Source organism: Syngnathus leptorhynchus, chromosome 16 (genome assembly GCF_054491065.1).
Source record: "Syngnathus leptorhynchus isolate UIUO chromosome 16, UIUO_Slep, whole genome shotgun sequence".
NCBI classification, from domain to species: Eukaryota; Metazoa; Chordata; class Actinopteri; order Syngnathiformes; family Syngnathidae; genus Syngnathus; species Syngnathus leptorhynchus.
The window spans coordinates 3,093,387-3,107,207 of NC_141210.1; the positions used below are offsets into that span (position 1 = coordinate 3,093,387).

The following is a 13,821-nucleotide window of genomic DNA, read 5'->3' on the forward strand; positions in this document are numbered from 1 at the left end:
TCGCCAAGGAGGAGGCGGGGGGGGGGGGACGGCTCACAGGTGTCTTGAATCCATAATATCAAGCGAATGCGAAATACCGTGAGGATGTTAAACTGAAATCTTGTGAAGTCGTTTTTTTTATATATATGTATTTATATATATATCTTGGATTGTCTCCTTTGTTTTGTTTATTAGCGATGACGTCATGAGGGCAAACACAGTGCCGCCTTGCGTGAACAACTGCTCGTCGCTAGATGGCGCCATGGAAACGTCATCGGCGGAGCATGAAGGGGCAAGGGCTCAGTGGTGGGCGGGATTTGTGTGAAGGCGGGGCGGCAGGGGACGAGCTGAGACAAGCAGGTCTCGGAGGTGGGCGGGGCCATACACAGGAACCTGTTCCCCGATTTTCACACACACACACACACATGTACACACACATACACACACTCACTGACGGACACGTACGATACAAGTACACAATAATTACATGACAAGTACACGAGGACACCCCGTCATGACTGTTGTGCTTCTGCTCGGACTCGAGGTAACTCCAACTACTTTTTACTACACTTGCATTCATCTGCACAAACACACCCATACGAACGCACACACACTTTAACACACACCTCTACGGAGTTGTGCATTCGTGTATTTTGTCGATCCCGATCGTCGGAGTAATAGTAGACGCAGTAATAGAGTTGTGTGTGCAGTTTTGTTTCTGTTATCTAAAGTTATTTAGCAAGGAAAGACAGGAAGAACGCAAGTTGCGTGTGGTTTTTTTTGTTAGCTTGTTAGCGTTGAGCTTCTGCGTGCGCGCTCGCGCGAGCGTGCGGTTGGAATGTGCGGCGCGGTTGGGTGTGTTTGCTTGCGTGCACATCAACCGACAAAAGAAACAAGTACAAGTTCTCAACTTTCTTCCACTTCCATGATTCGATCTGGCCGTCAAATCCAAAAAGTAGTTCCTCTAATCATAAATTCTCATGGCAGGTAATTGTATCACGGTGTTAGTAGCAGTCGTGCTTGCATTAGCCTTAATTGTAAGATGATTAAAAACGAATAATTGTTATATCGTTTGATGCTATGATAATAAACTCATTTTAGTGCTTGCAGCGTCACAATATTAGTAGTATAATTATTTCAGTCTCCATAGTAATAGCACAGTAGTATTTATTATAAGTGTGTCATAGTGTAAGTAGCATTTGTAGTAATATTACTGTGGTTGCACTAGTAATATTTGAGAAGATCAGAAGTAGTAATATAAAAGCAGTGAGGAGCACGCTCACTGTCGCCCAGTGGTCTGGTGATGGCCAATTGGAGCGTTTGTGTTTCTGAGCGTGCCATGACGGGTCATGTGACACTTTCGAAATGTCACCTGACACATTTATGACCCCGCTCACGGTGGTGCACAGGTCAAAGGTAGTTTACTGTCACACGACTTTGAGGACTTGTCCGATTGGTCGACGAATTTCATGTTTGCTTTGACGATTGATAGGGAGTTTTATGTGTGTGTGCGTGTGTGTTTCCAGCCTGTGGGGAGGGTGTGCTCATGGGACTTGCAAACACACAGGGGCTGGTATTCAAGAAGGCCCAATGAGTCATCACACACCTGAAACACACACACACACTGTTTGAGGTGTGTTCAGGTGTGTCGGGCATCAAGGATGCTGACTCAACAAATAAATTTGACATTATTAACCTGTTTTTGTTGTAATGGAAATAGCATAGAATGTCTTCAGATATGAAAAGTTAGATTTATTTCAATACAGTCAAACCTCGGTTTTAAACGTCCCAGTTCTCGAACAAATCGGAGTGAGTTCGAACGAAAAATTCGAGATTGTTTTACTTCCGATGTCGAACAAAAATTTGGAGGTCGAACCTCGCGAGATTAGCCAAGACGACCCGCGTTTTTGTTGTTGTCTTGGAACGGATTCATTTTTTTCCATTATTTCTAATGGGAAAAAATGATTCAGAATTCAAACAAATCACTTCTCGAACCGCTTTCTGGAACGGATTGTGGTCGAAAACCCAGGTTTGACTGTATTACTTATTTGGGATATTTTTCAATCTAATATTTATTTGTCGATGTGAATGCTTGTCAATCTGTTTTGATATGTGCTCTGCCACTGATTGGTGACCAGTCTTTCATGTAAGCATGAACGACCGGTCGCATGCACAACTCACTAATCTAGCCAACCTTCATTCGACTTTGCAACTTTGCTGAATGCTGAAGCAGTGGCACTATTGTTGTGTGACAAAGACAGGAAACACACAGACTGACACTCTCCTGTGTGTGTGTGTGTGTGTGTGTGTGTGTGTGTGTGTGTGTGTGTGTGCGAGCATCTAAAAGTGTGTCAGTCAAGTGACAGACTTTGAACCCAGAGCTCTCCACAATAACTTACTAAGTCACATATAAAACACTCACACCGTGTGTTCGTACGTGAACGCCGATGTGTCTGTGATGTCACTGAGAGGTGGCGACCGATGGGCGTGGCCTCGGACTGACAGGAAGCAGACATTTCCCTCTGTAAACAAAACAAGGCCGAGATGCGCCTCCTACTATTGTTCTTTGTATGTGTGTGTGCGTGTGCGTGTTGTGTGTGCGCATAAAACAACATGACCTTTATTTGGAGACAGAAATGACGTCATATATGGAAAAGCTTATGTGTTGACTCGTGAGCTGACTGGCGTCAGTGTTCACTCTTTTGTGTTTGTTGAATGCTTTGTGTATACGTTTGTGCCTTGACTGGTGTGTGCGTTTTGATTGGTGTGTGTATAAGTGTGTGTGTGTGTGTGCGAATGTGTTGCATGGCGTGTACGTACGTGTGTCGGCTCTTGTACGTGTATGTAGCGTGGGACATGTCACGGCAGGGCGGATGCGAACACGTGGAACATTCCACTGACAGCCATTTTGTGTGCACACTGCCACATTTCAGGTGATGTTTGTACTTCCTGTTCTCTTCTAGGGTGCGGATGGTTGCCCTTGACCTTTCACCTCTCACCTGTGGCGCAGCCGCCTGTCCGTCAAGCTGAGGGGGCGAGTCTGCTATCACCATGGCAACCACATCCACCTTGCTGGGCAAAGGTTAATCTGAAAATGTCACAAACAATCAGATTTTTTTTATTTTACTACCAACTCTAGAAATTCAGGTGTGGAATGAGTATAGTATGTCATTTTGGAAGCTCAAATGTGTTGTGTGTTTGTTGGAGGTGTGGGTCTGGTGCTGGTGGAGTTCCAATACGAGTATGAGGGTCGCGACGGGTCCGTCATCTCCATCAAGCCCAACGAGCGCTACGTCCTGCTGGCCAAGACCAACGCCCACTGGTGGCAGGTGCGACGGGACCAAGCCTCCAAACCCTTCTACATCCCGGCCAAGTACGTCAAGGAGCTCCCACCCGATGTGCCGTCCCCTCTGGACTTTGCCCACCCATCCGGCCCCGAAGCCATTCCGGTCCCTGCTCCGGTGGCAGCCGCGGTCCCCGTGCCGGTCCCCGTAACAATTCCCGTTCCTAAGGGTGTGGAGGAGCCGGGCGGAATCAGAAGCAAACCTGCTGACGAAGTCACCATCCGACTCAAACCGGACACGTCCGGTGGCTATCGCAAGACAGACAACCGGATGTCCACGTTCGGTGTCCCGCTGGACTTTATGGATCTGCCGCCGCCCCTCGCCGTGGCGCCCCCGCGTCACTCCGGTGCTACATCGGGTCCCGACCCCGCCAAAGAGACAGACGGCGTAACAGGGAAAAATTTGCCCGAGCAACAGAAAGACACCGGTTTTGGCCTGGCCAAGCCCGCCGCCACCAGACCCCAAGTACTGCCCATCCCCGTGGACACGCCCACTGTACCCGAGGTGCAGGCCCTCAAAGACCCTGAGAGCAGACCTTCGCGGGAAGATGAAGAGGAGACGGCGGTCACGGGGGAAGAGACCGAAGAGGAAGCCATCGAGGCCACGGAGGACAGTGAACAGGACAGCGACAGCCATGAGGAGAAAGAGGAGCAAAAAGAGGAAGAAAAGTCCAACCATATCTATGAGTCCATCCAGGATCTGCACTTGGATGACCTGATTGGACAATCCAACTCAGCTCCACCGCCCAAACAGGTAAAAGCCATGTGCAATGTGCGACCTTCACGATCGGCTCACAACCAGTTTGGGTGCCATTCCAAATGTAGAAGTGCAATAATTAATTGTAGAGGCAATTATGTTGTTCGGGGTGTCATGACTGGGGCTAGCGAAGCATGATGAAGAATTTGATGGCTTCTCGTCGCTTTGACAACGGATGCCAGTTGACAAAAGAAACTTGAGGAGGAAGCGTGAAATATTTATTCATCCCTGCGTGCGTTTGTATCGTTTGTCTTGACACCGGCAGGCCTGTGACCCCACCCCCGAACAGTTGCAGGTGCCTGACCCCGCCCCCTCCACTATAGACCACACCCTTTCCTCTTCAAGCACCTCCTCTGAAATAATAAGCCTCTCCCCCACCAGCCCGGAACAGGGATGGCAGGTCAGCGCGCACATATTTTGGATGCTGAAAAGAATCCGAATCCGAATGCTGTGTTGTTTTATTGTGAAAGGCTTCTGTTGCAGATGCACACGGACCAGGAGAGCGGCAGAGTGTTTTACTTCCACCCGTTGACGCGACAAAGCACCTGGACGCAACCGCCCTCGCCCAGCCCGTCGTCCCCCACGTCCTTGTCCCCCGTCCCTTCCTCCATGTCGCCGACAGCCTCGCAGGTATAAAACGCACACTAGACCTTGTCCACGTCTTCATCAATAACCAGGTCGAGTTGTTAAACAATACAAATAGGAATATTAAGACAACCGTACATAAATGTTGATTCAGTTTAAATGTAGGGCAAAATGAAAGCCAAATATAAATTATGCCCAAATGAAAAATTTTATAAAGATTAAAGTCCAAATAAAATCCTAAAGGGATTTCCCCTCCAGTCTGGCTGCGAGATGTGGGAGCAACTGACAGACCGAAACTCAGGGAGGCTCTACTACTACAACCCCGTCTCTGGCGCCACCTCCTGGAATGCCCCCACGCTGGCACCGGCGCCCCACATGGATGACGCCGCCAAACCCGCCGACGGCCCGGTACCAACTCAGTGGCGTGGTTTAACGGTCAGGTGTTATGCAACAAATATTTGATTGTTTGTGTGTGTGGGTTGAACGTGAAGCCTCCGCTGCCAGAAGAAGATTATCCTGTAGATGCACACAGTGACAATGACGCCGTCTTTACAACGGTACCTCCCACACGCACGCACACAGAAAGACATACAGTTTCACGGTTTCAATCAAATATTTCTAAATCCCTGTGTTGTGATTTGATCTGTACTTTCAATATTAGCCGTTCTTTGCAGAGTTAAAATCATAATTGATTGACTATTGGTATTAATAACAACGGTGGCGCAACATATGTAGACATACAAAAACAGAATGAAAAATTTTCCCATTAAAAAAAAAATCACTTTGAAATGTCCCATCTCTATGACAACCACGCAATGATTTTCATGTCTCGTGGTTTTTCCCAGCATGTTCGCCAGCAGGTCAATCCCAGAATGCACCTGGACCGCCAAGATGGCTTCAGGATAGCGAACGGTGCACTCGATCAGCGCGTGGCGTGGCGACACAGCGTTGCCGAGGATGTGAGTCGATGATCGCGTGTTTACGTGACTGACGGCGGGCTGACAAAGTTGATTGTCCTCCTCAGACGTTTGCTCCTCGACACTTTGGGCGGGACTCGCCTGACAATACGCAGGTACACGCACACGCAAACAGAAAACGTACGTGAACGCAATTTCATCCAGAAAAACACAACACGGCACATACACTGACGCACACATGGACACGCTTACACGCAAAACATGCACAACGTGCTGATGATGTCATTTTGTTTCAAGCTCTATGATAGGTTCGGATTGAAAAGGAATCTGTCCAATCGCAGCTCAGACTCCCAGCAGGTACTTGCAGGTCCTGCGCTCTGATTGGCCATTAACCTCTGCTGTGTTTTGGGGGTCTATTTGTTTGCGGTTGCTATGGGAAATTAAACTAGAGCTCAACTAACCCAAAGCGGAACCGCTGACGTTGTAGTGGTACTTCACCTGTCTTGTGCGCAGGCACCATAAGTTCGATTCCGGGTTCCCCCCTGGTGGTGGCGGTCGGCCACGTCGAGACTTTGATGACGGTGATCATGTGACTTGCTGTTTGTCCCTGCAGGGACACCTGCTGGAGAAGGCGGGAATCGTCAACAAGACCAAAGTCGTCGATAACGGCAAGAAAATTCGGTGAGGTCTTTTTCTTGTTGTCGTCTCCTCTTGTTTTTAATCATTGTCGTCATGACATCATCACATCGTGCCAACAGGAAGAACTGGAGTCAATCGTGGACTGTCCTACATGGCGGCATCCTCACCTTCCACCGGGACCCCAAGTCTGTGCCCAGCGGCAACATGGTGACTCACCTTTCAACCCTAACGCCCAAAGGTGCTCGCGGCACGCTCACGTGGCTCTCGTCTCATCACTCAGTCTAAGGCCTCGCAGATTGTTCCGGAATACACGGTGGAATTGAGAGGAGCTTCAGTGTGCTGGGCCCCCAAGGACAAATCATCCAAGAAGAACGTACTGGAGGTCAGCCCGCTTCCCGGAATTGCGTACCGTGTGTGTTCCTGGTCTGTTATTACGCTTGTGTGTGTGTGTTTGTGTAGCTGAGGACCCGTCAGGGTTGCGAGTACCTGATGCAGTACGATACGGAGAGCATAATTGCCGATTGGCTAAAAGTCATGCAGGACACCATCCGACAGCTGGTAAGGGAAAGACGCTCACACACACACACACACACACACACACACACACACACACACACACACACACACACACACAACACATACGTAAGCGTGGAGGTGTGTCTTTCAGGAACAGGACCACGTGTCGGACGACGATGACGACGCGGCCTCGGACAAAGAGGACAAAGACAGGAAACGCGGGAGTGAGTGTTTTCGTCCGTAGACGCGCCCCCCGCTCGGCGCCACGTCAGACCGGGCGACGCCTTCCCGTGTGCTTTTTGTTCAACATGCTGTTACCCGTCGGCAGGCAACAGATGTTTGTCGGGCACCGACACGGAGCAGACGCGAGTTCGAACCAAACTGCGCCGCTTCCTGCAGAGGAGGCCAACGTTGCAGAGTGTCAAGGAGAAGGGTTACATACGAGGTAAGCGCCCCAAACCGTACGTGCCCGGGGATCGTACGAGACCTGACTTCTTTTTTTTCTTGCGTTCAGACAATGTGTTCGGCTGCCACCTGGACACGCTCTGTCACAGGGAAAACACAACCGTTCCAAAATTTGTGGAGAAGTGCATCAGAGCTGTGGAGAGGAGAGGTAACGCACGCACACAGGTCACTTTATTTGTGCTGAGTCATGTTCCAGACGTGTCGATGGGGCTCGGCAGGTCTCGACGTGGACGGGATCTATCGTGTGAGCGGAAACTTGGCCGTCATCCAGAAGCTGCGACACAAAGTCGATCACGGTACGATGATGATGATGACGAAGCAGAGCGGCTGACGTGATCGCGATTTTTTTTTTTTTTTTTCAGAGGAGCATCTGGACGTGGAGGACGGCCACTGGGAGGACATCCACGTGTTGACGGGAGCCCTCAAGCTGTTCCTGCGCGAGCTCCCCGAGCCGCTCTTCCCCTTCAGCTTCTTCGACAAATTCATCGCCGCCATCCGTCAGTCCCGCGTTCGCGCGCGCTTGTTCAAACGAGCCTTTTCTCGCGCCGTTCTTCCCTAAGGCCTCCATCTTTTGTCATGCAGAAGATAAGGATTATAGCCAGCGCGTGTCCTACATTAAGGACTTGGTCCGCTCGCTGCCGCTTCCCAACCACGACACCATGGAGCTGCTCTTCAGGCATCTGCGTAGGCGCGTGCTCCCACACCTCCACCTTTCCTAACGTTCCCCGCCACCTCGAAGGCTTCCCTAACATTTGCCCCGCTTCCTCCTTGTCTCCATACAGGGTGGTGGATCACAAAGACGCCAACCGGATGTCGGTCCAGAGCATGGCCATCGTCTTCGGGCCCACGCTGCTGCGCCCGCAGACTGAATCCAACATGACCGTCCACATGATCTTCCAGAGCCAGATTGTGGAGCTCATGCTCAATGAGTTCGAGAATATCTTTGTGCAGACGTAGCGCACAGGTGTAACCAACCTTTCACGACCAAGATTCGACACATTCCAAATGAGAAGCGGGTCCTTCCACATGACAGTGACTCAAATGCCACCAACGGATTAAAAAAACAAACAAAGAGCTCAGCATCACATAATATAAGATGATCATTTCAAGTTTGAACAACTTGAGAATTACCTGATCCAGGAATTGCTTTTTTTTTTTCATGGGTGGGGGCATCATTTTATTTTGTTTCCTGGTGTGGCAGCAATTCGCTTGCATAGCTTTGCCCTCCAACTAGGAGGAGAGCACCTTGGAGAAATCGCTACTGCCTTCCACACTGACATTCCCTGCAAGAGGAACCGAAAGATATACTTCTGCTGAAAACAAACTGCTCACGTGATGTCCGCCAATAAGATCAAGCAATAATTTTATGAACTGATTTTATTTTATTGTGAAGTGCTCCAGTTGAACAGTTAACATTATAAATCTTTGCTTGACCAAAAAGAAGAAAAAGACCAATCATCAACATTGAAACATTTCTACTTGCACATACGTCCATATATGTCAAACAGAAAATGAATGATGATCATGTTTGAGATTATGTCACTGTTAATGGAGCATTGTATTGATTTTCTGAAAAAATGAAAAATATTTTGTGCACCTTTGTGAACTGTAATTCGATTAAGAAAACATTGTTTTAGACAGGCACACAATTGTATTGTAGGATCATAAATTAAATGAATCCAGGCATACAAAAAAAAATTGACGTACGTGTTCTTTGGGGTACGGCACAATTTTGGGCTCTTTGGCGTTCCGTCCGTCGTTATGGCAACCAAACATTCGTCTGAGCGACTGGTGTCAAGAAAGAAAGTGAGCAGGTAAAAACCTTCATCTAAATCATGAAACTGCTTTATTTGATGGTCTGAACGTTTAGAAAAAAAAATGTAAGTAAAACTAATGTCAGAACAGTCAAATGCGCCTTGCAAGACGTTGCCACAAGAACTTGACTCAAGCAAGGAGGAAGGTTGTTTTATATATTTTATGTTTGGTCTGTTTTGTGTGTCTGAATGACACAATTGCAACATTGGAGTGTGACAACAAGAGCACACTAAATAAACTAATTTGGTGCTTTTTTTATGTATTTTATCCATACAACAAAAAAACATGCAGTATACTGTAGTGTCACCGCCAAAAGGATAGTGCGGCCGCCATCTTGGAAAGGTATGGAGCCTCTGTGCATCTTATTCGAGTGCATATGTTATTGACAACAGGCGACCATCTTCCACGCACCCGACATCATTGGGCCATGGGATCTTCTCAGCGGGACATCATCGACTTCTCGGCATTGGAGAAACATTTACGCGCTGGCGTGGAGGCGGAGCGCAAATACCAACGAGAGAATGACGCAAAGCTGAGGGCCGTCCAGCAAGGCGTGGCCTCGTACGAGCAGTTCAGGTCAGATATGGCGAACGAGGAGCACGGGATATCTTTCCATCAGGGAAGACATTTGTCATTTTTGTTTTTTTGTATAGGGGTCTAGTCCTGACCAGTCACCTGACGCCTCTCAGCAAGAATGATAAAAACACTCGGAAGCAAGCCCCCTGGAATCCAGTGGTTCCTCCCAGCAATCCACCTCAAGGAACACACGCGCACACTCCTGACCATCAATAACATAACTCATACCAAACTCTCAATAACGACAACACATTTGCGCCTAATACACACCCTTGATATCAACACATACACGTGTACGACCCACTAAGAAGACACTTGACCCTCAATAAAAAGTCCACGCTTGGTCCATGATGTCACAATCAATGGACACCAGACCCTCTCACAAGTAGCAAATTGATTGTAACCACAAGTTGTGAATAAAAGTTGCACTTTTGTAGTCTGCAAAGTAAAATGATGAATTTGGGGGGAAAACGTGTGCGCATGCGAGGGTATGACCACCAGGTGACGCCGGTGAGTCAATTTGATGTCGAACATCTCACAACTCAACGTTGGCAGAGGAAATGAGCGCGCGGTTGCGTGTGAGCTGGTTCTCACACACCAAGTTGCAAGTGCAGCTGCTGTCAATCATTCGAGCGGCTGGAGAAGCGAGCTGTTGCAGCAGAAGTGAGGAGACGGTTTTGGAGACGGACAAGTGCTTCAGAATCCATCAACTTCATCAGAGCAGTGTTGATGGACACGACACAAGAAGCAAAATTAGAAATGAAGGCAGCCGATTTGAAAGAAGAAGTGGCTAAGATCCTCAACGAGGCTCCTGAGTCCAGGAGGCTTCTTGTGGAAAACTTCAACAACTTCAGCAAGGTGGCGGACTACTGCTGCCACAATTACGTCCAGGTCAGTCACACCACTCACATCTTACACCACTGCTTCCTTCCACAAAAAAATCTGACTGCAGTAGGATGTGTACTCCATCTTTGTTGCAACTTTTGGATTTACATATAGCCTATTATAAGGACATTTGATGTAATACATGGAATATAATGTAATGGATACAACACGCTGGAGCTGTGCCATACGGATAACCATTGATGTCATGATAAATAATGCAATTTTTTTTCATTGAAATATTTACACAGATTACTTGAATGAAAATGAATCAAAGAAGACAAATAGTCAAGTTTCAATGAAAGTAGTAAAGTGAATTGAATGGATGAATTGCATTGGCTTGACATACAAATGTGATTGAGGAACTAATTTAACTTGTCTCTCAAGGCACCACTATATTTTTGCGCTTATGTGACGTGTCCTTCATGCAGTTGGGGGACGACGCATCCAAAGCGTTGGAGGAGACCAAGTCGCTGACCGCCCAATCACTGGCCAGCATCGCCTACCAGATTAACACGTTAGCTACAAGCGTGCTAAATCTGCTGGATGCGCAGAGCCAGCAGCTTGGCCACATGGAGTCGGCCATCAACCTCATCGGGCAAGTACGTAAACCTCCTCTGTCTACGAGGACATGCGGACTTTTTATGTAACTGTGATGTTTTTGCACGCTAGACGGTGGAGATGCACCGCGAGAAAGTATCCCGCAGAGACATCGGAATCTTTACGGCGGTGCGTCGGGTCCCCCGGGGTCCCAAAATCTCCACACCTCTTGTGCCACCGCAGCCTCGCCCTCCTTACAGCCGTCGGCCAATCAGCTATCAGGAGCTGGACGACTTGGGTCATGGCGTCAAGGTACGTCGTCGCCGTCGTCTTTGGCCGGCTGCCAATCATCCTCACGCTGTCCCTCATTTTTTGTCTCACGCGACAGCAAATACGAGTCAGCGTCTTTGCTAACAGGAAGTGGCTGCTTCTGCACTTCCTGTTCTCAATCATATGCACGCACACAAAAGTTTAATTACACTTCCTTAAAAGTTCTTTGACATTGTATTCCAACTCACACACACATTCTTGTGCACACGTGCACACACACTTTGAGTTTGTTGAGCGTGGGAAGAATTTTTTTTCTTTAGAATTCGTTTCAGTTGATTGTTGTCTGAGACTGAGCCTCCATTGATGCTGCAAAGCCCTTCTCCCCCTATACCCCCTCTTTTCCCCCCTTTGTGTCCCCCATTCCCTTCATCTCTCCCTAACAGATGACTGGGAAAGCGGGTGTGGAAGACGGAAGCATCCGGAAGCAGGGCTCATTCATCAGGTTTTGTTTTGTGTTTGTCTCGCTGTTGCCAATTTAAGCATCACACTATTTTTGTTTTTGTTTTGTTTTTCAGGTCCAGCAAAGCAACAGGACAAGGCCTTAAGTCTGCAGTGGCGCCCTCTGGTGGCAGGTACTTCACACTTCTTTTATCCATATTATCTTTTATTTATTCATCTCATTTAAAAAAAGGGTTAATTGATCTATTGTAAATAAACTTAAAAATGTGTTTGCCCTAACTAAAAAAAGCTTTTATTATAGTTTTATATTATTTTGAAGTCATAAAAATGTGCTTTGAATTATTGCTTGATGGTGATGTGATTGGTCCTTTTTGAAGCTCCACTTTTGGGAAAGCTGTGGCTCCGCCCACCATCCCTTCCCCACCTGAAAGTGATGTCATCACCACGCCTCTTAAGGCTGCCCCACCCCCTCCGCCAGATTCATCTGAGGTGCTCATGGCTCCGCCCCCTACGCCAGATTCCTTCGGGTTTCCCCCAGCTCCGCCCCTTCTGCTGGACTCTGCAGTACTTCTGGCTCCTCCCCCTCCTCCTCCTCCTCCTCCTTCAGAGACTTTACCCACCACTATTGTTCTCCCACTGACTCCACCCCCCTGTTTGGAGACAGGTGAGGAGTGGCACCATGACAACATCATAATAACGATGATGATTAAGATACTGATGACATCATTGCTTTTCTCCAGTGCTGGAGGAGAGTAGCCTCCCCCCGCCGTCTCCTCCACCCCCAGACCTCGACCACGCTTTTCCTCCGCCATCCAATGAAGAGCCCGAAGTTCCGGTCCCTCCCCCAACAACCCAGGAAGTAGACGGTATCACGCGCAGTGTCATTAAATAACTACAAAGTGATTTGTAGTGACCATGGAAAGGCATCAACATTTTCCAATCATGCAAAACAGATTTTCCCTCTTCTTGTCTTCTGCAATTGCTGCGCTTGTGGTCGCAGGCGGGGGGGCCGCACGGCCGCCCCCCGCCCGCTCCGTGTCGCTGAGGGTCCGCTCGGGCCCCGCCTCCCGCCGGCACGGCCGGTCCCTCTTTCCGCCCGCTCGCCTTTCTCTCCACCCGCCGGCGCTCATTCCCCCGCCTCCCGCTTATCCGGCACCTCCTCAGCCTTCCGCCTCTTCCTGGCCCGAGCTGGGCCTGCCTGCTCGTCTGGAGCATCTTGGTAAGAAGTGCTCCAGTTGCAACGGAACTACAGTTGCTATCTTCATTTACTGCTACTGTCGCACGTGAACTTAAGCGTTGAATTGGTCCCATTATCTCCATTTCTTTTGGTGGCCAAGTGTATTGACTCAGGCGTTTGATTTGCGCTGTTGGCGGTGTCAACTGTGAGCTTGTCCTGAAGCCCCGCCCCTCCATCCCCATCTACCGCTCCCAGATGTCACTCACGGGTCTTTCTTCTGTTCTGTCAGATCTGGAGCTGCCGGCCCTCCCGCCACCTCCGCCGCCGCCCCCGATGGTTGACGAGACGGCATCTGAGGAACTCAGTAGTGCTGGCCTGCATTCGCTATAAAAAGGTACTGCAGCACATGCTCCAATTTCATTTGACTGCTTGGATAAGAATGAGAAATCATTTCTCTCCTACTGATTATGTTATGGTTGGCCTATCTGTATAGTGATAGGCAGAACTCCACGAGATGGCAACTGTATGCCCCTGTTGCAATATGGCCGCCACAAGGACAATTGGTACGAGGGAGTCTTGCGCCACTGGCAGGGATTCTTCAATCATATCCGATCTACCGGATAGGCACAAGCTCCGCCCCCTGGTGGAAATAGACTCCACCTTATCTGTGACGCTGACAAAAGTCCCGTCACTTACATCACGCCAAAAAGCCTCCGAATTTGTCTAGAAATGCTTTAAGATAGTGTCAAAGCCCTTCATGAATCTGCTTAACTCCCTTCAACATAAAATCCACACCCCCATGTTGAAATATTGGCTTTTGTAATACTAAGAATAAAAAAAACGTCAAAGATCATTCATTTGTAAACATTTTCCACCATTGTACCCTATAACTGACAAAAAA

The 13,821-nt window shown here is 48.5% G+C and overlaps 3 protein-coding genes across 6 annotated transcripts; all 3 read left to right on the top strand.

Moving 5' to 3' along the window:
• Nucleotides 1-379: 379 nt before the first annotated feature.
• Nucleotides 380-8,797, top strand: arhgap27l (Rho GTPase activating protein 27, like). Of its 2 annotated transcripts, none has more exons than XM_085934257.1 (21): nt 380-523; nt 2,943-3,061; nt 3,187-4,076; nt 4,345-4,479; nt 4,563-4,709; nt 4,908-5,072; nt 5,156-5,221; nt 5,510-5,623; nt 5,689-5,736; nt 5,879-5,938; nt 6,195-6,262; nt 6,340-6,427; nt 6,501-6,602; nt 6,680-6,778; nt 6,888-6,960; nt 7,065-7,181; nt 7,251-7,349; nt 7,420-7,497; nt 7,564-7,698; nt 7,784-7,889; nt 7,984-8,797. In XM_085934257.1, the coding sequence occupies exons 2-21, from the start codon at nt 3,031-3,033 to the stop codon at nt 8,156-8,158; spliced, it is 2,796 nt and encodes a 931-aa protein (XP_085790383.1). In that variant the 5' UTR covers nt 380-523; nt 2,943-3,030; the 3' UTR covers nt 8,159-8,797. The 2 variants fall into 2 exon arrangements, with proteins under 2 accessions (XP_085790383.1, XP_085790384.1); XM_085934258.1 differs by having other exon boundaries at nt 4,923-5,072.
• Nucleotides 8,798-8,929: 132 nt separating this feature from the next.
• Nucleotides 8,930-10,009, top strand: dnaaf19 (dynein axonemal assembly factor 19). 2 transcript variants are annotated; one of them, XM_085934260.1, is made up of 3 exons: nt 8,930-9,015; nt 9,409-9,592; nt 9,670-10,009. In XM_085934260.1, exons 2-3 carry the CDS (start codon nt 9,444-9,446, stop codon nt 9,806-9,808), a joined length of 288 nt encoding a protein of 95 aa, XP_085790386.1. In that variant the 5' UTR covers nt 8,930-9,015; nt 9,409-9,443; the 3' UTR covers nt 9,809-10,009. The 2 variants fall into 2 exon arrangements, with proteins under 2 accessions (XP_085790386.1, XP_085790385.1); XM_085934259.1 differs by having other exon boundaries at nt 8,957-9,015; nt 9,308-9,592.
• A 178-nt stretch (nt 10,010-10,187) lies between these two features.
• On the top strand, nt 10,188-13,809 carry abi3a (ABI family, member 3a). 2 transcript variants are annotated; one of them, XM_085934154.1, is made up of 10 exons: nt 10,188-10,483; nt 10,906-11,076; nt 11,147-11,326; nt 11,728-11,786; nt 11,860-11,916; nt 12,121-12,407; nt 12,484-12,609; nt 12,744-12,962; nt 13,210-13,314; nt 13,414-13,809. In XM_085934154.1, the coding sequence occupies exons 1-9, from the start codon at nt 10,322-10,324 to the stop codon at nt 13,308-13,310; spliced, it is 1,362 nt and encodes a 453-aa protein (XP_085790280.1). In that variant the 5' UTR covers nt 10,188-10,321; the 3' UTR covers nt 13,311-13,314; nt 13,414-13,809. The 2 variants fall into 2 exon arrangements, with proteins under 2 accessions (XP_085790280.1, XP_085790281.1); XM_085934155.1 differs by lacking the exon at nt 12,744-12,962.
• Nucleotides 13,810-13,821: the final 12 nt, after the last annotated feature.

Bases quoted from the DNA above. Each gene is read 5' to 3' on its own strand.
- arhgap27l (XM_085934257.1), top strand. From the start codon at position 3,031: ATGGCAACCACATCCACCTTGCTGGGCAAAG. The intron at 5,073-5,155 runs GTACCAACTCAG...TTGAACGTGAAG, and splicing joins CCAAACCCGCCGACGGCCCG to CCTCCGCTGCCAGAAGAAGA. The intron at 7,890-7,983 runs GCGCGTGCTCCC...GTCTCCATACAG, and splicing joins CTCTTCAGGCATCTGCGTAG to GGTGGTGGATCACAAAGACG.
- dnaaf19 (XM_085934259.1), top strand. From the start codon at position 9,393: ATGTTATTGACAACAGGCGACCATCTTCCACGCACCCGACATCATTGG. The intron at 9,593-9,669 runs GTCAGATATGGC...TTTTTTGTATAG, and splicing joins GCCTCGTACGAGCAGTTCAG to GGGTCTAGTCCTGACCAGTC.
- abi3a (XM_085934154.1), top strand. From the start codon at position 10,322: ATGGACACGACACAAGAAGCAAAATTAGAAATGAAGGCAGCCGATTTG. The intron at 11,787-11,859 runs GTTTTGTTTTGT...TTTGTTTTTCAG, and splicing joins AAGCAGGGCTCATTCATCAG to GTCCAGCAAAGCAACAGGAC. The intron at 12,408-12,483 runs GTGAGGAGTGGC...GCTTTTCTCCAG, and splicing joins ACCCCCCTGTTTGGAGACAG to TGCTGGAGGAGAGTAGCCTC.